The following is a 25,000-nucleotide window of genomic DNA, read 5'->3' as shown; positions in this document are numbered from 1 at the left end:
TACATATCTAACAAATGATATCATGCACTCCTTGGGTGAGTGCGAATCATGAATATTAACCGGTGTTTGTCAGCGCTGACGGTGTAATCCGTAGCAGTGTCAGGGGGGGGGGGGTTTCCACACGCTGTTCTGCTGTTCCGTGCGAATAGGTTTGAAAGTACCGGATGATTAACATTATTTTCGTTCGTTCTCATTCCATTTATACCTTTCATAACATATCGTTTGAAATGAAACGTCGTGCTTGTCGACGGTGCGATTCACACACTCCTTCCAGAACCTACTGTCGTTGAGAACCCGCTGGAAAGTAAGAACGATTTGATTTTCCTTTGTCTCGTGTGAATGTGTTTCAAACAACTACAAGGTGTTAAAATCCGTTCGTTTCACGGAAATATTACAAATGTTTCGTGTATTTTATTAACTCGATGTGAGTTGAGTGGAGAGAGGGGCGAGAGAGGGGTGAGCGGGGCAAGAGAGAGGAGGGGGTGAGAAGGGGGTTGGCAAGGGAGGGGAGGGAGAGAGGAGGGGGGAGAGAGAAGGGAGAGAGGAGGGGGAGAGAAAAGGGCGAGAGAGGGGGTGAAAGGGGGGCAAGAGAGGAGAGAGAGGAGGGGGAGAGAGGGCAAGAGAGGGGGTGAGAGGGGGGGCAAGAGAATGGAGAGAGGAGGGGAGAGAGGGAGGCAAGAGAGGGGGCAAGAGAGGGGAGGGGGACAGAGGAGGGGGGAGAGAGGGTGTGAGAGGAGGGGGGACAGAGGAGGGGCGAGAGAGAGGGGTGAGGGGGAAAGAGAGGAGAGGAAGAGAGGAGGGGAGAGAGGGGGTGAGAGGGGGGTGGCAAGAGAGGGGAGGGAGAGAGAGGAGGGGAGAGAGAAGGGGGAGAGAGGTGGTGAAAAGGGGGGCAAGAGAGAGAAGAGAGGAGGGGGAGAGAGAAGGGTGAGAGAGGGGGTGACAGGGGGGCAAGAGAAGGGAGAGAGGAGGGGGAGAGAGAAGGGCGAGAGAGGGGAGGGGAGAGGAGCGGACAGAGGAGGGGGGAGAGAGAAGGGCGAGAGAGGTGAGAAGAGGGCAAGAGAGGGGAGGGGGAGAGAGGGGGAAGAGGGGGGCAAGAGAGGGGAGGGAGAGAGGGGCAAGAGAGGAGGAGGGACAGAGGAGGAGGGAGAGAGGGGGGGCGAGAGAGAGGCGTCCAAATTCTTCTTCTTCGTTTGATATGACGTCACAATTGATGCTGGGGACCTAATACTGCAGGCACGAAGCTGCACATACTGGCACGCCCCTACGGGCCCGCACTAGTCTATCTATAATTCCAGCAATCTCTTTGTGTGTGTCTGTCTGTCTGTTTGTCTGCGACCGCCGTTTCTCGACGACCGCCGGTCCGATCTGATTGAAACTTGCCAGGAATATTGCCGGGGCCCCGCAGATGTGCCTTTTCGAGGTTTGATGTCAATCGGACGAGCGGTTCCCAAGTTACGGCCATTTATCTGTCTACCAATAACAAGACAGGGTGCTACGACGTCATGAATGACGTCACAATTAATGGTTATTTATTTATTTATTTATTTTCTGCACGATTGACGGTCCGATCTGATTGAAACTTGCCCGGAATATTGCTGGGGACCCGCGGATGTGCCTTTTCAAGGTTTGATGTTAATCGGACGAGCGGTTCCCAAGTTACGGCCATTTATCTGTCGACCAATGACAAGACACGGTGCTATGACGTCACCAATGACATCACAATTAATGGTTATTTATTTATTTATTTTTCCTGCACGATTGACGGTCCGAACTGATTGAAACTTGCCAGGAATATTGCTGGGGACCCGCCGATGTGCCTTTTCAAGGTTTGATATTAATCGAATAAGCGGTTCCCAAGTTACGGCCATTTATCTGTCGACCAATGACAAGACACGGTGCTATGACGTCACGAATGACGTCACAATTAATGTAAAAAAAAATTTATTTTTTATTTTTTTTGCACGATTGACGTCTGATCTGATTGAAACTTGCCAGGAATATTGCCGGGGACTCGCGGATGTGCCTTTTCGAGGTTTGATATTAATCGGACGAGCGGTTCCCAAGTTACGGCCATTTATCTGTCGACCAATATCTGCGAGAGGGGGGGATGAGAGTGGGGGCAAGAGAGGGCTGCACATACTGCCACGCACCTACGGGCCCACCCCTACAGGCCCGTACTAGTTTCAATAATTTTTAATTTCGCCTTTTTTTCCCCCTCAACACGTACGTATTAAAGATGGCCCCTCAGTGCGCTGCTGATTGTTGATTGATTATTCGTTTCTGTGCTGACTTATCCACCATAGTAATCATTATTATTATTATTATTATTATTATTATTATTACTACGAGTGCGGGCCCGTAGGGGCGGGCCCGTATGTGCGTGCCAGTATGTGCAGCTTCGTGCCTGCAGTATCAGGTCCCCATCATCAATTGTGACGTCATATCAAACGAAGAAGAAGAATTGTGACGCCCCTCTCTCTCGCCCTCCTCTCTCTCCCCCCCTCTCTCCCCCCTCCTCTGTCCCCCTCCTCTCTCGCCCCACCTCTCTCGCCCCACCTCTCTCGCCCCCTCTCTCCCTCCCCTCTTTTGCCCCCCTCTTCCCCCTCCTCTGTCCCCCTCCTCTCTCCCTCCCCTCTCTTGTGCCCCCTCTCACCCCTCTCTCGCCCTTCTCTCTCCCCCTCCTCTTTCCCTTCTCTTGCCCCCTCTCACCACCTCTTGCCCTTCTCTCTCCCCCCTCCTCTGTCCTCCTCCTCTCTTCCTCCCCTCTCTTGCCTCCCCTCTCACCCCCTCTCTCGCACTTCTCTCTCCCCCTCCTCTCTCCCTTCTCTTGCCCCCCTCTCACCCCTCTCTTGCCCTTCTCTCTCCCCCTCCTCTCTCCCCTCTCTTGCCGACCCTTTCACCCCCCCTCTCTTGCCACCCCCTCTCACCCCCTCCTCTCTCCCTCCTCTCTCTTGCCCGCTCACCTCTCTCTCGCCCTTCTCTCACCCCTCTCTCCCCCTCCTCTCTCCCCCTCCTCTCACCCCTCCTCTCTCCCCCTCCTCTGTCCCCCTCCTCTCTCCCCCTCCTCTGTCCCCCTCCTCTCTCCCTCCCCTCTATTGCCCCCCCTCATCCCCTCTCTCACCCTTCTCTCTCGCCCCTCTCTCCCCCTCCTCTCTCCCCCTCCTCGTCCCTCTCTCTGTAAATGTATTCACAAATGTCTACCAAGCACAACGATGAATTCCAACTTTGGGAAAAACTGCTTTCAAACCCTTGGGAAACAGCTGTTTCCCTCGGGAAAATTCAAACCTTGGGATTAATTAATAATTTGAATAATAATCAAACTTTGGGAGTTTGGTACATACCCAGATATGGCACATACCCAGAGAAAGGCACATACCCAGGTCCCCAGTGTCGATTGTGATGTCATACCATACGAAGAAGAAGAAGAATTGTGACTCTCCCTTCTCCTCTCTCCCCCTCCTCTCTCGCCCTCTCTCTGTAAATGTATTCACAAATGTCGACCAAGCACAACAATTAATTCCAACCTTGGGAAAAAACAGCTTTCAAACCCTTGGGAAACAGCTGTTTCCCTTGGGAAAATTCAAACCTTGGGATTAATTAATAATTTGAACAATTAATTCAAACCTTGGGAAAAAAAAGCTTTCAAACCTTGGGAAACACTTGGGAAGCTGAAATGGATGAGGAAGAATGATATCAAACTTTGAAAAAGCACATAATCAGGTCCCCAGTGTCGATTGTGACGTCATACCAAACGAAGAAGAAGAAGAAGAAGAATTGTGACGTCAATCGTGCAAAAAAAAACATTTAAATAAACATTCATTGTGACGTCATTCGTGATGTCATAGCACCGTGTCTTGTCATTGGTCGACAGATAAATGGCCGTAACTTGGGAACCGCTCGTCCGATTGATATCAAACCTTGAAATGGCACACCTGCGGGTCCCCAGCAATATTCCTGGCAAGTTTCAATCCGATCGGACCGGTGATCGTCCGCTTATTAATAATTTGGGAAAAAAAAATGGCATGATAAGGTGAGAAGGTGGAACGACACCTTCAGCTGCCATATATACACCTTTTCAACACTGAAAAAGCAGTAAAATGGCCGTAACTTGGGAACCGCTCGTCCGATTGACATCAAACCTCGAAAAGGCACATCTGGAGGTCCCCGGCAATATTCCTGGCAAGTTTCAATCAGATCGGACCGGTGGTTGTCGAGAAACGGCGGTCGCAGACAGACAGACAGACAGACACACACAGAGATTGCTGGAATTATAGATCGACGAGTACGCGCCTGTAAAAAATAAAAATAAAAATAAAAATTATAAATAGATATTCAAACCGCGAGCAACAAACAACAACCACACAGGCCGTTTCTTCGCTCTCGCGTGCCCTACGTGCGTGGCCCGGAAATTCGCATATTATTCGCAGTTTCGATTATTCGCAATTGAGTTTTAATACCCAATTATGCAATTAGCACCAACGTATTTTACCTTTTCGCAATGTCGTGGCAAGGAAAAACAAAAAGAGAAGAGAGAGAAAAAAAAATTACTTCCTGGTTCGGAGCATACCAGCACTCTGATGTTACCGAAATTTATACACCGTCTAATATGAAAACGATCATAACTTGGGGCATTGTGTTTATCTATAAAGGCGCATAAGAAATCGAGAAATTATTAGAATACACGAAGTCATCATTATCCGGAAGTCCGTACGTTGTAACACGTGATGGGGAACGCGGCTGTGCTTCCCTTCCCCATCGGCCACGCCCACGCAACAACGTGTCTTGTCATTGGTTTGGTAAATAAATGACCATAACTTGGGAAGCACTTGTCTGATTAATATCAAACCTTGAAAAGGCACATCCTCAGGTCCCCAGCAATATATCTGGCAAGTTTCAATTAGATCGGACCAGTGGTTGTTGAGAAACAGCGGTCACAGACACACCTACATACATACACACACACATACATACACACACATACATACACACACACATACACACACATACACACACACATACATACATACACACACACACACACACACACTGCTGGAATTATAGATAGATGAAGGGTGATCACTGATCACTGACATCAAGTCATAAAGCGTTCTATGTTCTAGCTCCTCCATGAGCCTCGACTCTGGAAACAAAAGTGGACGAGAAAGATCTGGAAATCCAAAAATCTGCCATATTTGCGAATGTAATAAGTAGATCGTTTACGCACAAAACATTCCTTTCTCCGTTGCTCGACGGAGGCTCATGGAGGACTTGCCATGACGAGATCACATGCGGGAGAAAGACATTAGTAGATGTCAATGTACTTTTACATGAATTGCGAGGGTGGGATTTGAACCTGGACTTACCTGTATCAGGAGCCAGGTATTCAGATGAGAACACTGAATCACCTTGCTTGTGAAACATCAGTCATAGTTACAACACACACACACACGCACACACACACACACACACACACACACACACACACACACACACACACACACACACACACACACACACACACACACACACACACACACACACACACACACACACACACACACACACACACACACACACCTGTTCTTGAGCTGCTGTTACCAGTTACCATGGCCACACCACCCCCAATATGGGGAACAAAGTTCAGCTTCGAGCATGGTTGGATCTCTGAACCCATAAACAACACTGTAAAACACTTTATTCTGTGTGCAGGTGGACAAATTCATACGTGGTGCCGCCACGCCAGCACGACCCTCCGCAGCAACTTGCTCAGCTGGCCGTGCGGTCACAACAGTGCGACTCTCCAAAGCAGCTCACTCAGCTGGCCATGCGACCAGACCGGTGCGACCTTCTGGAGCAGCATGCTACGCTGGCCGTACCCCCCACACCAGTGCGGCCCTCTGTTGCAGCATGCTCTGCTGGCGCTGTTGCCATGCTGGCACAATCCTCCGTCGCGACTTCCTCAACTGACGATGCCGCCATGCTGGTGTGGCCCTCCTTAGCAACGCGGCCCTCCTCAGTGGCACGGCCCTGCGCAGTGGAGCAGTCTTCAGTGGTGCCGCCCTGCGCAGTGGAGCAGTCTTCAGTGGTGAGGCCCTCTGCAGCAGCACGCTCCTCCTCAGCAGCGTGGATCTCCACAACGGCATGGCCCTGTGCAGTGGTGCAGTCTTCAGTGGTGCCGCCCTGCGTAGTGGAGCAGTCTTCAGTGGTGAGGCCCTCTGCAGCAGCACGCTCCTCCTCAGCAGCATGGCCCTCCACAACGGCATGGCCCTGTGCAGTGGTGCAGTCTTCAGTGGTGCCGCCCTGCGCAGTGGAGCAGTCTTCAGTGGTGCCGCCCTGCGCAGTGGAGCAGTCTTCAGTGGTGCTGCCCTGTGCAGTGGAGCAGTCTTCAGTGGTGCCGCCCTTCGCAGTGGAGCAGTCTTCAGTGGTGCCGCCCTGCGTAGTGGAGCAGTCTTCAGTGGTGAGGCCCTCTGCAGCAGCACGCTCCTCCTCAGCAGCGTGGATCTCCACAACGGCATGGCCCTGTGCAGTGGAGCAGTCTTCAGTGGTGCCGCCCTGCGTAGTGGAGCAGTCTTCAGTGGTGAGGCCCTCTGCAGCAGCACGCTCCTCCTCAGCAGCATGGCCCTCCACAACGGCATGGCCCTGTGCAGTGGTGCAGTCTTCAGTGGTGCCGCCCTGCGCAGTGGAGCAGTCTTCAGTGGTGCCGCCCTGCGCAGTGGAGCAGTCTTCAGTGGTGCTGCCCTGTGCAGTGGAGCAGTCTTCAGTGGTGCCGCCCTTCGCAGTGGAGCAGTCTTCAGTGGTGCCGCCCTGCGTAGTGGAGCAGTCTTCAGTGGTGAGGCCCTCTGCAGCAGCACGCTCCTCCTCAGCAGCGTGGATCTCCACAACGGCATGGCCCTGTGCAGTGGAGCAGTCTTCAGTGGTGCCGCCCTGCGTAGTGGAGCAGTCTTCAGTGGTGAGGCCCTCTGCAGCAGCACGCTCCTCCTCAGCAGCATGGCCCTCCACAACGGCATGGCCCTGTGCAGTGATGCAGTCTTCAGTGGTGCCGCCCTGCGCAGTGGAGCAGTCTTCAGTGGTGCCGCCCTGCGTAGTGGAGCAGTCTTCAGTGGTGCCGCCCTTCGCAGTGGAGCAGTCTTCAGTGGTGTGGCCATCCTTAGCAACGCGGCCCTCCTCAGTGGCACGGCCCTGCGCAGTGGAGCAGTCTTCAGTGGTGCCGCCCTGCGCAGTGGAGCAGTCTTCAGTGGTGCCGCCCTGCGCAGTGGAGCAGTCTTCAGTGGTGCCGCCCTGCGCAGTGGTGCAGTCTTCAGTGGTGTGGCCATCCTTAGCAACGCGGCCCTCCTCAGTGGCACGGCCCTGCACAGTGGAGCAGTCTTCAGTGGTGCCGCCCTGCGTAGTGGAGCAGTCTTCAGTGGTGAGGCCCTCTGCAGCAGCACGCTCCTCCTCAGCAGCGTGGATCTCCACAACGGCACGACCCTTCGCAGTGGAGCAGTATTCAGTGGTGCCGCCCTGCGCAGTGGTGCAGTCTTCAGTGGTGTGGCCATCCTTAGCAACGCGGCCCTCCTCAGTGGCACGGCCCTGCGCAGTGGAGCAGTCTTCAGTGGTGCCGCCCTGCGCAGTGGAGCAGTCTTCAGTGGTGAGGCCCTCTGCAGCAGCACGCTCCTCCTCAGCAGCATGGCCCTCCACAACGGCACGGCCCTGCGCAGTGGAGCAGTCTTCAGTGGTGCCGCCCTGCGCAGTGGTGCAGTCTTCAGTGGTGCCGCCCTGCACAGTGATGCAGTCTTCAGTGGTGCCGCCCTGCGTAGTGGTGCAGTCTTCAGTGGTGCCGTCCTGCGCAGTGGTGCAGTCTTCAGTGGTGCCGCCCTGCGCAGTGGAGCAGTCTTCAGTGGTGCCGCCCTGCGCAGTGGTGCAGTCTTCAGTGGTGCCGCCCTGCGCAGTGGAGCAGTCTTCAGTGGTGCCGCCCTGCGCAGTGGTGCAGTCTTCAGTGGTGTGGCCATCCTTAGCAACGCGGCCCTCCTCAGTGGCACGGCCCTGCGCAGTGGAGCAGTCTTCAGTGGTGCCGCCCTGCGTAGTGGAGCAGTCTTCAGTGGTGCCGCCCTGCGTAGTGGAGCAGTCTTCAGTGGTGCCGCCCTGCGTAGTGGAGCAGTCTTCAGTGGTGAGGCCCTCTGCAGCAGCACGCTCCTCCTCAGCAGCGTGGATCTCCACAACGGCATGGCCCTGTGCAGTGGTGCAGTCTTCAGTGGTGCCGCCCTGCGTAGTGGAGCAGTCTTCAGTGGTGCCGCCCTGCGTAGTGGAGCAGTCTTCAGTGGTGAGGCCCTCTGCAGCAGCACGCTCCTCCTCAGCAGCGTGGATCTCCACAACGGCATGGCCCTGTGCAGTGGTGCAGTCTTCAGTGGTGCCGCCCTGCGCAGTGGAGCAGTCTTCAGTGGTGCTGCCCTGTGCAGTGGAGCAGTCTTCAGTGGTGCCGCCCTTCGCAGTGGAGCAGTCTTCAGTGGTGCCGCCCTGCGTAGTGGAGCAGTCTTCAGTGGTGAGGCCCTCTGCAGCAGCACGCTCCTCCTCAGCAGCGTGGATCTCCACAACGGCATGGCCCTGTGCAGTGGAGCAGTCTTCAGTGGTGCCGCCCTGCGCAGTGGAGCAGTCTTCAGTGGTGCCGCCCTGCGTAGTGGAGCAGTCTTCAGTGGTGAGGCCCTCTGCAGCAGCACGCTCCTCCTCAGCAGCGTGGATCTCCACAACGGCACGACCCTGTGCAGTGGAGCAGTCTTCAGTGGTGCCGCCCTGCGTAGTGGAGCAGTCTTCAGTGGTGAGGCCCTCTGCAGCAGCACGCTCCTCCTCAGCAGCATGGCCCTCCACAACGGCATGGCCCTGTGCAGTGGAGCAGTCTTCAGTGGTGCCGCCCTGCGTAGTGGAGCAGTCTTCAGTGGTGCCGCCCTGCGTAGTGGAGCAGTCTTCAGTGGTGCCGCCCTGCGTAGTGGAGCAGTCTTCAGTGGTGAGGCCCTCTGCAGCAGCACGCTCCTCCTCAGCAGCGTGGATCTCCACAACGGCATGGCCCTGTGCAGTGGTGCAGTCTTCAGTGGTGCCGCCCTGCGTAGTGGAGCAGTCTTCAGTGGTGAGGCCCTCTGCAGCAGCACGCTCCTCCTCAGCAGCGTGGATCTCCACAACGACACGGCCCTGTGCAGTGGAGCAGTCTTCAGTGGTGCCGCCCTTCGCAGTGGAGCAGTCTTCAGTGGTGTGGCCATCCTTAGCAACGCGGCCCTCCTCAGTGGCACGGCCCTGTGCAGTGGAGCAGTCTTCAGTGGTGCCGCCCTGCGTAGTGGAGCAGTCTTCAGTGGTGCCGCCCTGCGCAGTGGAGCAGTCTTCAGTGGTGCCGCCCTGCGTAGTGGAGCAGTCTTCAGTGGTGAGGCCCTCTGCAGCAGCACGCTCCTCCTCAGCAGCGTGGATCTCCACAACGGCACGGCCCTGTGCAGTGGTGCAGTCTTCAGTGGTGCCGCCCTGCGTAGTGGAGCAGTCTTCAGTGGTGAGGCCCTCTGCAGCAGCACGCTCCTCCTCAGCAGCGTGGATCTCCACAACGACACGGCCCTGTGCAGTGGAGCAGTCTTCAGTGGTGCCGCCCTTCGCAGTGGAGCAGTCTTCAGTGGTGTGGCCATCCTTAGCAACGCGGCCCTCCTCAGTGGCACGGCCCTGTGCAGTGGAGCAGTCTTCAGTGGTGCCGCCCTGCGTAGTGGAGCAGTCTTCAGTGGTGTGGCCATCCTTAGCAACGCGGCCCTCCTCAGTGGCACGGCCCTGTGCAGTGGAGCAGTCTTCAGTGGTGCCGCCCTGCGTAGTGGAGCAGTCTTCAGTGGTGCCGCCCTGCGTAGTGGAGCAGTCTTCAGTGGTGCCGCCCTGCGTAGTGGAGCAGTCTTCAGTGGTGAGGCCCTCTGCAGCAGCACGCTCCTCCTCAGCAGCGTGGATCTCCACAACGGCATGGCCCTGTGCAGAGGTGCAGTCTTCAGTGGTGCCGCCCTGCGTAGTGGAGCAGTCTTCAGTGGTGCCGCCCTGCGTAGTGGAGCAGTCTTCAGTGGTGAGGCCCTCTGCAGCAGCACGCTCCTCCTCAGCAGCATGGCCCTCCACAACGGCATGGCCCTGTGCAGTGGAGCAGTCTTCAGTGGTGCCGCCCTGCGCAGTGGAGCAGTCTTCAGTGGTGCCGCCCTGCGTAGTGGAGCAGTCTTCAGTGGTGCCGCCCTGCGTAGTGGAGCAGTCTTCAGTGGTGAGGCCCTCTGCAGCAGCACGCTCCTCCTCAGCAGCGTGGATCTCCACAACAGCACGGCCCTGTGCAGTGGTGCAGTCTTCAGTGGTGCCGCCCTGCGTAGTGGAGCAGTCTTCAGTGGTGAGGCCCTCTGCAGCAGCACGCTCCTCCTCAGCAGCGTGGATCTCCACAACGACACGGCCCTGTGCAGTGGAGCAGTCTTCAGTGGTGCCGCCCTTCGCAGTGGAGCAGTCTTCAGTGGTGTGGCCATCCTTAGCAACGCGGCCCTCCTCAGTGGCACGGCCCTGTGCAGTGGAGCAGTCTTCAGTGGTGCCGCCCTGCGCAGTGGAGCAGTCTTCAGTGGTGTGGCCATCCTTAGCAACGCGGCCCTCCTCAGTGACACGGCCCTGTGCAGTGGAGCAGTCTTCAGTGGTGCCGCCCTGCGCAGTGGAGCAGTCTTCAGTGGTGCCGCCCTGCGTAGTGGAGCAGTCTTCAGTGGTGCCGCCCTGCGTAGTGGAGCAGTCTTCAGTGGTGAGGCCCTCTGCAGCAGCACGCTCCTCCTCAGCAGCGTGGATCTCCACAACGGCATGGCCCTGTGCAGTGGTGCAGTCTTCAGTGGTGCCGCCCTGCGTAGTGGAGCAGTCTTCAGTGGTGAGGCCCTCTGCAGCAGCACGCTCCTCCTCAGCAGCGTGGATCTCCACAACGACACGGCCCTGTGCAGTGGAGCAGTCTTCAGTGGTGCCGCCCTTCGCAGTGGAGCAGTCTTCAGTGGTGTGGCCATCCTTAGCAACGCGGCCCTCCTCAGTGGCACGGCCCTGTGCAGTGGAGCAGTCTTCAGTGGTGCCGCCCTGCGTAGTGGAGCAGTCTTCAGTGGTGCCGCCCTGCGTAGTGGAGCAGTCTTCAGTGGTGCCGCCCTGCGTAGTGGAGCAGTCTTCAGTGGTGCCGCCCTGCGTAGTGGAGCAGTCTTCAGTGGTGCCGCCCTGCGTAGTGGAGCAGTCTTCAGTGGTGCCGCCCTGCGTAGTGGAGCAGTCTTCAGTGGTGAGGCCCTCTGCAGCAGCACGCTCCTCCTCAGCAGCGTGGATCTCCACAACGGCATGGCCCTGTGCAGTGGAGCAGTCTTCAGTGGTGCCGCCCTGCGCAGTGGAGCAGTCTTCAGTGGTGAGGCCCTCTGCAGCAGCACGCTCCTCCTCAGCAGCGTGGATCTCCACAACGGCACGGCCCTGTGCAGTGGAGCAGTCTTCAGTGGTGCCGCCCTGCGTAGTGGAGCAGTCTTCAGTGGTGAGGCCCTCTGCAGCAGCACGCTCCTCCTCAGCAGCGTGGATCTCCACAACGACACGGCCCTGTGCAGTGGAGCAGTCTTCAGTGGTGCCGCCCTTCGCAGTGGAGCAGTCTTCAGTGGTGTGGCCATCCTTAGCAACGCGGCCCTCCTCAGTGGCACGGCCCTGTGCAGTGGAGCAGTCTTCAGTGGTGCCGCCCTGCGTAGTGGAGCAGTCTTCAGTGGTGCCGCCCTGCGTAGTGGAGCAGTCTTCAGTGGTGAGGCCCTCTGCAGCAGCACGCTCCTCCTCAGCAGCGTGGATCTCCACAACGGCATGGCCCTGTGCAGTGGTGCAGTCTTCAGTGGTGCCGCCCTGCGTAGTGCAGCAGTCTTCAGTGGTGCCGCCCTGCGTAGTGGAGCAGTCTTCAGTGGTGAGGCCCTCTGCAGCAGCACGCTCCTCCTCAGCAGCGTGGATCTCCACAACGGCATGGCCCTGTGCAGTGGTGCAGTCTTCAGTGGTGCCGCCCTGCGCAGTGGAGCAGTCTTCAGTGGTGCCGCCCTGCGTAGTGGAGCAGTCTTCAGTGGTGAGGCCCTCTGCAGCAGCACGCTCCTCCTCAGCAGCATGGCCCTCCACAACGGCATGGCCCTGTGCAGTGGAGCAGTCTTCAGTGGTGCCGCCCTGCGCAGTGGAGCAGTCTTCAGTGGTGAGGCCCTCTGCAGCAGCACGCTCCTCCTCAGCAGCGTGGATCTCCACAACGGCACGGCCCTGTGCAGTGGTGCAGTCTTCAGTGGTGCCGCCCTGCGTAGTGGAGCAGTCTTCAGTGGTGAGGCCCTCTGCAGCAGCACGCTCCTCCTCAGCAGCGTGGATCTCCACAACGACACGGCCCTGTGCAGTGGAGCAGTCTTCAGTGGTGCCGCCCTTCGCAGTGGAGCAGTCTTCAGTGGTGTGGCCATCCTTAGCAACGCGGCCCTCCTCAGTGACACGGCCCTGTGCAGTGGAGCAGTCTTCAGTGGTGCCGCCCTGCGTAGTGGAGCAGTCTTCAGTGGTGCCGCCCTGCGTAGTGGAGCAGTCTTCAGTGGTGCCGCCCTGCGTAGTGGAGCAGTCTTCAGTGGTGCCGCCCTGCGTAGTGGAGCAGTCTTCAGTGGTGAGGCCCTCTGCAGCAGCACGCTCCTCCTCAGCAGCGTGGATCTCCACAACGGCATGGCCCTGTGCAGTGGTGCAGTCTTCAGTGGTGCCGCCCTGCGTAGTGGAGCAGTCTTCAGTGGTGCCGCCCTGCGTAGTGGAGCAGTCTTCAGTGGTGAGGCCCTCTGCAGCAGCACGCTCCTCCTCAGCAGCATGGCCCTCCACAACGGCATGGCCCTGTGCAGTGGAGCAGTCTTCAGTGGTGCCGCCCTGCGCAGTGGAGCAGTCTTCAGTGGTGCCGCCCTGCGCAGTGGAGCAGTCTTCAGTGGTGCTGCCCTGCGTAGTGGTGCAGTCTTCAGTGGTGCCGCCCTGCGCAGTGGAGCAGTCTTCAGTGGTGAGGCCCTCTGCAGCAGCACGCTTCTCCTCAGCAGCGTGGATCTCCACAACGGCATGGCCCTGTGCAGTGGTGCAGTCTTCAGTGGTGCCGCCCTGCGTAGTGGAGCAGTCTTCAGTGGTGAGGCCCTCTGCAGCAGCACGCTCCTCCTCAGCAGCGTGGATCTCCACAACGGCACGACCCTGTGCAGTGGAGCAGTCTTCAGTGGTGCCGCCCTTCGCAGTGGAGCAGTATTCAGCGGTGCCGCCCTGCGCAGTGGAGCAGTCTTCAGTGGTGCCGCCCTGCGTAGTGGAGCAGTCTTCAGTGGTGCCGCCCTGCGTAGTGGAGCAGTCTTCAGTGGTGCCGCCCTGCGTAGTGGAGCAGTCTTCAGTGGTGAGGCCCTCTGCAGCAGCACGCTCCTCCTCAGCAGCGTGGATCTCCACAACGGCATGGCCCTGTGCAGTGGTGCAGTCTTCAGTGGTGCCGCCCTGCGCAGTGGAGCAGTCTTCAGTGGTGCCGCCCTGCGTAGTGGAGCAGTCTTCAGTGGTGAGGCCCTCTGCAGCAGCACGCTCCTCCTCAGCAGCGTGGATCTCCACAACGGCACGACCCTGTGCAGTGGAGCAGTCTTCAGTGGTGAGGCCCTCTGCAGCAGCACGCTCCTCCTCAGCAGCGTGGATCTCCACAACGGCATGGCCCTGTGCAGTGGTGCAGTCTTCAGTGGTGCCGCCCTGCGCAGTGGAGCAGTCTTCAGTGGTGCCGCCCTGCGTAGTGGAGCAGTCTTCAGTGGTGCCGCCCTGCGTAGTGGAGCAGTCTTCAGTGGTGCCGCCCTGCGTAGTGGAGCAGTCTTCAGTGGTGCCGCCCTGCGTAGTGGAGCAGTCTTCAGTGGTGAGGCCCTCTGCAGCAGCACGCTCCTCCTCAGCAGCGTGGATCTCCACAACGGCATGGCCCTGTGCAGTGGTGCAGTCTTCAGTGGTGCCGCCCTGCGTAGTGGAGCAGTCTTCAGTGGTGCCGCCCTGCGCAGTGGAGCAGTCTTCAGTGGTGAGGCCCTCTGCAGCAGCACACTCCTCCTCAGCAGCATGGCCCTCCACAACGGCACGGCCCTGTGCAGTGGTGCAGTCTTCAGTGGTGCCGCCCTGCGCAGTGGTGCAGTCTTCAGTGGTGCTGCCCTGCGCAGTGGAGCAGTCTTCAGTGGTGCCGCCCTGCGCAGTGGTGCAGTCTTCAGTGGTGCCGCCCTGCACAGTGATGCAGTCTTCAGTGGTGCCGCCCTGCATAGTGGTGCAGTCTTCAGTGGTGCCGTCCTGCGCAGTGGTGCAGTCTTCAGTGGTGCCGCCCTGCGCAGTGGAGCAGTCTTCAGTGGTGCCGCCCTGCGCAGTGGTGCAGTCTTCAGTGGTGCCGCCCTGCGCAGTGGAGCAGTCTTCAGTGGTGCTGCCCTGCGCAGTGGTGCAGTCTTCAGTGGTGTGGCCATCCTTAGCAACGCGGCCCTCCTCAGTGGCACGGCCCTGCGCAGTGGAGCAGTCTTCAGTGGTGCCGCCCTGCGCAGTGGAGCAGTCTTCAGTGGTGCCGCCCTGCGTAGTGGAGCAGTCTTCAGTGGTGAGGCCCTCTGCAGCAGCACGCTCCTCCTCAGCAGCGTGGATCTCCACAACGGCATGGCCCTGTGCAGTGGTGCAGTCTTCAGTGGTGCCGCCCTGCGTAGTGGAGCAGTCTTCAGTGGTGCCGCCCTGCGTAGTGGAGCAGTCTTCAGTGGTGAGGCCCTCTGCAGCAGCACGCTCCTCCTCAGCAGCGTGGATCTCCACAACGGCACGACCCTGTGCAGTGGAGCAGTCTTCAGTGGTGCCGCCCTTCGCAGTGGAGCAGTATTCAGCGGTGCCGCCCTGCGCAGTGGTGCAGTCTTCAGTGGTGCCACCCTGCGCAGTGGAGCAGTCTTCAGTGGTGCCGCCCTGCGCAGTGGTGCAGTCTTCAGTGGTGCCACCCTGCGCAGTGGAGCAGTCTTCAGTGGTGCCGCCCTGCGCAGTGGTGCAGTCTTCAGTGGTGCCGCCCTGCGTAGTGGAGCAGTCTTCAGTGGTGAGGCCCTCTGCAGCAGCACACTCCTTCTCAGCAGCATGGCCCTCCACAACGGCATGGCCCTCCTCACTGGCATGGCCCTCCACAGTGGCACGGCCTTGCGCAGTGGAGCGGTCTTCAGTGGTGAGGCACTCCGCAGAAGCATGCTCCTCCTCAGCAGCACGGCACTCCACAATGGCACGGTCCTCCTCACTGGCATGGCCCTCTACAGTGGTGCAGTCTTCAGTGGTGCCGCCCTGCGCAGTGGAGCAGTCTTCAGTGGTGCCGCCCTTCGCAGTGGAGCAGTCGTCAGTGGTGCCGCCCTGCGTAGTGGAGCAGTCTTCAGTGGTGAGGCCCTCTGCAGCAGCACACTCCTCCTCAGCAGCATGGCCCTCCACAACGGCACGGCCCTCCTCACTGGCATGGCCCTCCACAGTGGCACGGCCTTGTGCAGTGGATCAGTCTTCAGTGGTGAGGCACTCCGCAGAAGCACGCTCCTCCTCAGCAGCACGGCACTCCACAATGGCATGGCCCTCTACAGTGGTGCAGCGCTGTGCAGTGGAGCAGTCTTCATTGATGAGGAACTCTTCATTGGCATGGCCCTCCACAGTGGCACGGCCCAGCGCAGTGGAGCAGTCTTCAGTGGTGCCGGCACGGCCCTCATCACTGGCATGGCCCTCTACAGTGGTGCGGCGCTCCTCAGTGGCCAGGCCCTCCGCATTGGCACGGCCTTCCTCAGCGACGCGGCCCTCCTCTACTGCTTCACGAATGCACAGAACGAAAAGCACGGTTCAGGCTCACCAATCTTCCGTGCTCAGTGAGGAAACAGAAAGAGTGAGGTATGCCGAAGCGTTTTGGGGTTGTCGTTCGGTTTAACAAGGCCCTGTCCCGTTTTAACCCTGGGGGAATCCATTATGATGGAAAAACACGATGTATCCAGTTTGTGGGAACATTTGACTTGACCGTCAAATATGAAAATTTATATTTTAAACTTGTTTTTAAATTACTTGTTTTTTAAACCACTTTAATCTTTATCTATTTTATCATCACCATAAACGTGTTTTTCAGATTGCAGTTGCCACAATGGCCGGCTGCTCGACAACAGTCCAGGAAGCGACCACCAATGTGGAGGACCACACCCCGGCATAACCCACCTAAGCTTTCAAACATTCAACTGAATACGACCCAGGTAAGTGAGATGAGGTGGCAATGCTGAGTTACTGGGTTGTTTGTTCTTTCGCCGGGGATTAAGGTGTGCTCCAAGATGCCAGGTGAATGGCTGTATTTTTTCAGCGTGGCCTTGTCAAGTGTTATGAAAATCTCCAAATTTTTTTGTTTTTTGTTTTAAATCAAATCTGATCTCAAATTATGACATCATTGAGAAGATATCGTCTGCAGTTGTGTTTTTGAAAACTTGGTTTCACGTGTATTCCTGATCCTTGGTGCAAGGAATTGTATTTCGGGAGGTGTATTAGTGTTTATCATGGAATATTCATCCGTTAAAAAATTACCACAAACACCCGCTCCCCGAGGAAGCGACTGGGTTGAGGATAATGGGGTGATTATATTTTGTTCCATGACGATTAATTCCCTCTCGCTCCAGCAGTGGACAGTAAACCACTTGCTCTGTGCCACGTGTACAGGTGACAATGGCAAGTCTGCCCACCCTCGGATACAGATGGGGATTGTTTTGTACCATGATCTGAATCTGGGTACCTCAAGCACGTTCGCCATTTCCGATTGTATAATTATCACACGGACACATACATTGCCTCATTTTATACAATTTCGGTCATCCGATCAAAATCGGGTTACTTCGACTTTAGTAAGCCATCAAAATGATTGATGTTGAAAATTGTCGCAAAAATAAACCCGGGAGTGCAACATGGCAATGATGGGCCAAATAGCCTCCTCATATCCTTCCTTGAGATCCTAAACGAGCTTGCACCAACTCCTTACACCCCTCCTCAAATCCTTGCTTGAGATCCCAAAAGAGCTTGCCCCGACTCCTTACTCTCCTCATATCCTTGCTTGAGATCCTCAAGGAGCTTGCACCAACTCCTTACACTCCTCATATCCTTGCTTGATATCCTCAAGGAGCTTGCACCAACTCCTCACACTCCTCATATCATTGCTTGAGATCCTCAAGGAGCTTGCACCAACTCCTTACACTCCTCATATCCTTGCTTGATATCCTCAAGGAGCTTGCACCAACTCCTTACACTCCTCATATCATTGCTTGAGATCCTCAAGGAGCTTGCACCAACTCCTTACACTCCTCATATCCTTGCTTGATATCCTCAAGGAGCTTGCACCAACTCCTTACACTCCTCATATCATTGCTTGAGATCCGAAAGGAGCTTGCACCGACTCCTTACACTCCTCCTCACATCCTTGCTTGAGATCCTAAAGGAGCTTGCGCCGACTCCTCACACTCCTCATATCTTTGCTTGAGATCCTAAAGGAGCTTGCGCCGACTCCTTACACTCCTCATATCCTTGCTTGAGATCCTAAAGGAGCTTGCGCCGACTCCTCACACTCCTCATATCCTTGCTTGAGATCCTAAAGGAGCTTGCATCAACTCCTCACACTCCTCATATCCTTGCTTGAGATCCTAAGTGAGCTTGCACTCATGTGTGCATTTGTCGCTTTGACTCTGGCTCATCCACAAGATTTCCGAGTGTCACACGGCTGTTGCTGATGGTCATGTCGTTTTCGCTGCTGCTGCTGCTGCTGCTGCTGATTGTCAGTTCTTGATCTTGCAGTCATTAACTTCAATAAAGCTGATTTTTTGTTTTGTTTTTAATCGAGATTGAGATTGTTTTGGATACTGGTTCTTGTGTCCCGCAGGAGAAGCATCCACTTCGACATGTGACATTTGATAAGAATGAGTCGTGTGCTGCCATACCTGGTCATGAAGCTGCACCTGAAAGCCCTCCACAAGTTATCGCCGCAATCTCTTCTGGTGTCTTGCCAACAAATTTATTCCATAATTATTGTTTATTTTTTGAAATTTACCAAAGGATTTTAAAATGTCTAACAGGTGGCAAGCCATATGGCTTTCTAATTTTCCTCTGTTTATATGCAGGAAAAGGCTCTTTGGGCCAATGTTGTTGCAGTTGTCAGTCGTTCCGGCTTCCCAGCACGAACCTGAGGAGTTGTTTTAATCATGACTGCAGAGGTCAGTTGAGTCGGCGGTTCCGGGTAGGGTTACCTTTTATTGAACCAACGAAACTCCACCATATTTAAGCACCACTGCCCCGTATGAATCGCGCTGTGCAAGCGCGGGACAACTGATGCTGACTGGAGGTGCGGCGAAGATTGCTGCGACCAATTTCCCTCCAGGTCAGGTCAGGTATGGGAGCATGTGCCAGAACAGCGCGTCGCTGCGTCCACTTTCCGCCGGTACTCCAGGGGCCTCCGTCTGGCCATCCCCCAGGCAGATGCCAGGCCCATCCCCATCTCCTTGAGATGATGGTCAACCTGCTGCAACCACGAGGCATGTGGTCGGCCCACTGGCCTCCTCCACTCATTAGACTCCCTCGCTGAGAGAATCTGGTGAGCAGGATCAGCGTCAGGAAAACGAGCCACATGTCCATACAGCCGCAACTGACGCTCACGGACTATGCAGGTAACAAATCTCATCCGAGTTTCTCTCAGCAACCGCTCGTTGGACACAAAATCCGACCAGCGATAGCCAAGGATTCTCCGAAGAGACCTGGTACCAAAGGAATTAAGTCTCCGTCTCAGATCCTTGGTCAGAGTCCAAGTCTCGCATCCATATAGCAAGACTGGAAGTACCAAGGACCTGAAGACTCGGACTTTCGTCCTCCCGCACAGGTACCGGCAGCGACACACCCCATGATCCAGTGAATCCATGACTCCCCAGGCCCACGTCTATTGACCTCTGATTTGCAGCCAGCAGAGACATGAATATCACTGCCAAGGTAAGTGAATCTCTCCACGACCTCAACATCCTCACCACAAACAGACACAGACAGGACAGCAGCATCCAAGATGTCACCGAAAGCCTGGATCTTAGTTTTGACCAAAGAAACCCGGAATCCCAGCGGCTCCGACTCCTCATTCAGCACCTCGAGGGCCCCCAAGAGGATGTCTAAAGTCTCCGCAAAGATGACTGCATCATCTGCAAAGTCAAGGTCCAAGATCTTGACATTCCCAAACGATGCACCGCAGCTCGATCTCTCCGACATCCTCCCTAAAATCCAGTCCATACAAGTGCTGAAAAGTGTGGGGGCCAGTACACATCCCTGACGAACTCCAGTAACAACTGGAAATAAGTCAGAGATGGTACCACCACACTTGACAGCACTCTCAGTACCAGAGTAGAGTTCAGACATCAGATCGATCAGTTTTGGTGGCACCCCACGAAGACCAAGAATCCTCCAGAGGACATCCCGATTCACTGAATCGAAGGCTTTACAGAGATCAACATAGGCTGCAAGCAGCCCCTGCCGAAACTCTCGTCTGCGTTCGGTGAGGACACGAAGGGCAAGGATACGGTCAATCGTTGACCTCTTTGGTGTAAAGCCTGACTGCTCTGGACGCTGGTGCTCAAGCAGATGGTGGCGAACCCTATCAAGAATTATCCGAGCAAAGACCTTGCCCGGCACTGAGAGCAGCGTCACCCCTCGGTAGTTGTTGCAGTCTTGGCGGTCACCCTTCCCTTTCCAGAGAGGGACAACAAGGCCCCTCTTCCAGTCAGTTGGGATGATGCCTGTGTTCCAGGCAGAGCACAAAACTGCATGCAACGACACGAGTGCAGCATTTCCACCAGCCTTGAGAAGTTCAGCATAGATGCCACAGATCCCTGGAGCTTTGCCCCGTTTCAACTGGTTCACCGCAGCCCGTGTTTCCACAAGCGAAGGTGGACCACAGTTGATTCGAGGGTCAGCAACAAGGATTGTAACACCCTTGACGTCCAACACGACAGCTGGGGGATCAGCCTGGTACAACCGCTCAAAGTAACCGGCCCAGCGGGCCTTCACCTCAGACTTCTCTGTCAAGAGCCTACCACTCTTCGCTCGAACTGCAGTGCTCCGAGGGATGGGCTTGGATGAACACAATGCGCGAATTCCCCTGTAAGCGGGACGAGAATCACCTGTCCACAGGTGATGCTCTACCCCCTCACAGATTCCTCGCACATAGGCCTCCTTGTCCACCCTCAGTGCACGTACAGTTTTACGCCTCATCTCCCTGAACAGCTCAGCTCTGCCATTCAGCCTGGTCCTGCGACTCTGGTCAATGGTATCCAGTGTCCCTTGAGAGACAAAATTCTTCTTTGTCCTGCGGTGAGCTCCAAGACATCCACCGGCAACATCAAGGACGGTGGTCTTGAAGGCACTCCACAACTCTTCAGGACCTCCCAAAGCACCCAGACCCCCCAAGTGTCCACTCAGCCTGTTCGCAAACTCCTCAGCTACTCTCTCATCCCTGAGCTTGCCAACATTCAGCCTAGCCTGAGATGGTACCATTCTCCAGGATTTAAGGTGCAGCTTTAGAGTTGCTACAACAAGCCTGTGGTCAGTATTGAGGAACTGAGCACTCCGGTAGACCCTGCAGTTCTGGATCATCCTCCAATGACCATCAATGACGACATGGTCAATCTCCTTTGCCACACCGCCAGCGTTGGAATACCAAGTCCAGCGATGAGCTTGTGGGCGCTGAAACCATGAACCAGCCACCCTAAGTCCATGACTTCTTACAAAGTCAAGGAACTTAGTGCTATTCTGGTTCATAGTTCCTGACCCATGGGGACCAACACACACCTCATAACCATCCCTATCAGTTCCAGTCGATGCATTGAAATCCCCCAAGACTAGAAGTGTATCTCGTCTGGGGCACTGATCAACCACAGACTCGAGCGTGGCGTAGAATGCATCCTTCACGGTGAGATCACTCGCCTCAGTCGGAGCATAAACAGAGACCAGGGAAATGACACCTAAGGAGTGACGAATCCTTAATCTCATAATACGCTCGTTGACTGGTGTTACCTCAATTATCATTGGGGTCAGCTTATTGGACACAGCTACAGCAACTCCTTGGGTATGGTAACCATCAGAGCGACCAGACCAATAGTAGGTGTAACCACCCACCATTATCTCGCTGCAATCCGGTCTCCGAACCTCAGAAAGAGCTGCAATCCCGATGTCCAAACGCTTGAGCTCAGATGATAACAGAGACAGGTGATCATCCTCTCTTAGGGATAGGACATTCCAGACACCCACCCGAAGGGACCGCCTCAGGTTAACCCAAGGAGACCGCCGTCTGGTGGACGACACCTCAGCAACACTCCGACACACTCTCCCGCAATCTGACCCAGGGATGTTACCCCGTGGTTTCCCTCCTATCATCAAAGATCGGGGTCCCGAAGGCTTTGCCCCAATCTCGTCATCTGGTGAGCTGTCCTGCGAAGGGAAGCTGCACAGGAGGTACTCCCACAGAGTAGGTTTTCAGATTTTTTTTTGCGTTTTTGCGTTTTGCGGAATGAAGGGTTTTACGGTGGCCGGAGTGCAAATCCTGCCACCAACCTCCTAATGAAAGTAACCCAACTGCAGGAGGACGTCTGCAGACACAGTTGGGCACGAGATATGGATGGCCGTTGGCTCACAAAGAGCTCCTCCGCCCTCTGACAGGTTTTGTTTTTAATCCTGCTGGGTGTCCATATCCAAACACCCTCCTCACCAGAAAACCTGGTGGGGGAGACGGTTTAGTCGCCGACAACCCGACCATGGAACAGGTTAGTATAGGTTTACATGGTACCTGTAGCAGGTCACAGATCGAACCTGACCTGACCTCCCTCCAAGCGGGTTTTAATTTTAAATAACCTCTCAACCTGTTCTGCCATGGTGCTCTCCATGACACTACTCCCCTCTGGTGAGCCACATTCCCAGTCCCTCAATTCTCTTCGCACCCTGCACAATATAACTTTCCACATGCAGCATCAACCGCAGACATCCATTGTATTTTGACTGGATCCCACGAGCTCAACTTTGATTTAGCCCCTGGTTTTCTTGGGCAGGACTCATTCCCTTCCAGCAATTCCTTCGCACTACCATTCATTCCTTTGTTTCTCTCTGGGCTGCTGTCCCCACATTCATTCCACATTCCATGTTAATATTCATTCCTGCACCAATCAATCAAACTATTTTTCCTCGAACTAATTCGTGCTCACCCCGTCATCCCTAAAACGATGCACGTTCCTTTTAACGCTATGTTGATAAGCTCGCTAAGTACCCACTATGGGTCAACTGTCTCGAACCCACAATGTCCCAAATGCTAATCCCCCCCCCTCCCTTCGAAGCTTATGTTCCTGTGCCCCCCACGTTAGCACAAATTTACCAGTGCCCTACATTGGCTTTAAACTTCTCTATCTCTACGATCCTAATGGGCCCTCCATGTCCGCAGAAGTGCTCGGTGTTACCTCCACCGCTCCGAGGGTTACCTCCACTGCTCGATCTATGAGAGCATCTCATCGCGTAGCCGGTCGGCGTGGACGATCCGGGGAAGGACCCGTGAGCTCATTTTGATCATAAATACCATGTCACAGATCTTCGCCAAGACGACCGCAGGGCCCTGCCGAGGTGAAGTGAGCTTTTGGCATCTGCCCTTCCTCTTCCGGGGATTAAAGAACCAAATCTTCATCCTGGGAGAGTACTCACTCACCGGGTGGTCATACCTGCGCTTCATCTTTACGCCTGCCAGACAGAGTTGGCGACATGTGAAGGCGTGGGTTCGTTCCATGCCTTCCTCTAAGCGATGTGTGTAACCTTACCCTAGTGGTATATCAGAGTGCTCAAGCACTGGACCGCACAACAGATCGACGGGAGTTCGTAACTCCCGTCCATGCATGAGCAGCGCTGGGCTGCATCCTCTGGCTCTGTCTTGACTGGTCCGGTCGGTTGTTACTGGAGATGTTGGTCCCAGTCATCCTGATGGGTGATGGTAAATATGGCTAATTTTTGAGTCAAGGTCTTGTTGAACCTTTCCACCATCCGTTCAGATTGAGGGCGTTGTTCTGGTTTAGCGAATTGATAAGAGACTGCACACCTCTTTCAGCAATTGGATTTCAAATTTTCGTCCCTTGTCTGTGTGCAGCTCCCGGAATCCCATGCCAACATACAAATCCTTCCACGAAGGCCTGTGTCACAACCCCGGCTAGTTGGTTGAGGAGAGCATAGGCCTCCGGCCACTTGGTAAAATAGTGCATGACCACGAGGATAATAGCACCGCCGTCTCAGGGGTTATAACGCCGGCTAGTTCGGCACAGGTCTCGGGTCACGTGCCTCAGATCACGATACCAACGTACACCTGGGCCTTGCCAGTTGGGGATATAGACCCCGGCTACAGACTGGGTTTGTCAGAGACCGAGCGAAGTCTGCCAATCTGTAACTATTTTTGTTTTATCTACAAATCGAGCGGATTGTTCCTCGGCGTGGCACAAGTAAATTCAAGGCGGCAAATCTCGTATAACTCAGCCAGATTTATTGGGGACACATCGGGGAAACACGACACAAGCAAAACATTCACAAACGTTATAATTAATTTATAACCCGCTCTTTACTAGGGAGCTGCGGATACGGGTTTCAAAGGGGGCCCAAGCGAGATAAACCTTAGACAACATGCAGACAACATGTAGACAAGATACGGAGTACTTGGTAGTGCCTCATGGACGAGAGGATAAGTGTCGAAGGCACGAATGCGGCTCGTGAGAAGCCGATGTCAACGGGTTTGAGCACCCACGCTCGAGCACGCCGCGTGGCAAAATGGCGCTCGTACTCCTATTCTCAGCACCGCTTGTGCACCAGCGTGGCAAGATGGCGCTCGTTCTCTTATCGGCACCGCTTGCGCACGCAGCCTCGGCGCGTCCAGCACCCATAAGGTCGATTGCACAAGAGCGAAAGAGCGATGGTATGTTCCAACTGGTTTCACACAAGGTCCAGTTTGCGAATCCAGGCCTGGCCTGCACACCAGACTAGGCCAAATCGGGGTGTTGGGCTCCGCAGGCGGATCGATGGGATCACAAGACGTGTCGAGCCGTGCAGTGAGTAAGGACAGTCAGAGGCTCCGTGACTGGACTCCGGATGAACCTGTCGATGACCTCCTCATAAAGTCGATCTCTCCGTGTAGACCAGGCATACCTGATTTAGAGAAATATATGACCCTTTCTGGTCTTGCGCCCTCTGCTCTTTCCGTGCTTTGTCCCCCCCCCCCCAAGGTTTCTATAGGGCTCACATGGTCTACCATCAACCCTCCTCCAGTAAAACTACCAAAATCAGGAATCACTGCTCACTTCCACTCATTCTTTTGTTCTTTCCTGCCTGTGGAATAAACTCCCTCACTCTGTTCAATCGCATTCTTCCCTCCAGGTCTTCAAGACAGCTGTTCACCATCATCTCAAATCATCCCCAATCTAAAACCATGACCTTTTCTATCTTCTATCCTCATTAACCCCCTCCCCCCACCCACCACACACACACACGCACACACACACACACACACACACACACACACACACACACACACACACACACACACACACACACACACACACACACACACACACACACACACACACACACACGCCATGCTCTATCCAGTGTTCCAATTTTTCCTTCCTGCAGTCTGGATGCAGAACTGGAATTTTACCCCAGGTGTGTTTTGGAGTACATACACAATTTTATTGCAGATTCTGGTAACATAGACTACACTAAACTCAAATCCGAGTGATGCCACTTTGTCACGCTTGAGCAATTTTGTTTAGGAGCAAAATTCAATATGGCCGCCATCAAAACCGTTTTTTGGCCGTAACTCGGCCAAAAATCGAGATATGAACCTGATTTCAGTGGCAAACCCAATGTTTTGGGAGTGAAGGAATACACTGATATGTTTAAATAAACCATACAACTCATAATAATAGTCTATATTGCAATTTTTCGATTTGGATATAATATTTTGACTGAAAAAATATCGACC

At 55.2% G+C, this 25,000-nt stretch overlaps 2 protein-coding genes across 2 annotated transcripts in view; both read left to right on the top strand.

Moving 5' to 3' along the window:
- Positions 1 to 5,709: 5,709 nt before the first annotated feature.
- Positions 5,710 to 18,723, top strand: LOC147007876 (uncharacterized; the record flags this gene model as incomplete). Its single annotated transcript, XM_085866259.1, has 5 exons — positions 5,710 to 6,042; positions 14,691 to 15,843; positions 16,073 to 16,193; positions 17,855 to 17,969; positions 18,093 to 18,723. Coding segments are annotated over 2 exons (1,468 nt in total), but the record flags the coding sequence as incomplete, so codon positions are not given.
- A 5,067-nt stretch (positions 18,724 to 23,790) lies between these two features.
- LOC147007874 (uncharacterized) overlaps positions 23,791 to 25,000 on the top strand; it is a 16,369-nt gene continuing 15,159 nt past the window's right edge. Inside the window, exon 1 of the mRNA XM_085866258.1 lies at positions 23,791 to 23,935. Coding sequence (XP_085722384.1) covers positions 23,791 to 23,935 — 145 coding nt within the window. The remainder of the gene's footprint in view (positions 23,936 to 25,000) is intronic.

Source organism: Eptatretus burgeri, chromosome 24 (assembly GCF_056783735.1).
Source record: "Eptatretus burgeri isolate ZD-2024b chromosome 24, Ebu_testis_v1, whole genome shotgun sequence".
Classification (NCBI taxonomy): Eukaryota; Metazoa; Chordata; class Myxini; order Myxiniformes; family Myxinidae; genus Eptatretus; species Eptatretus burgeri.
The sequence above is the reverse complement of the archived record's forward strand: the minus strand, read 5'-3'. Positions and strand labels throughout refer to the sequence as shown.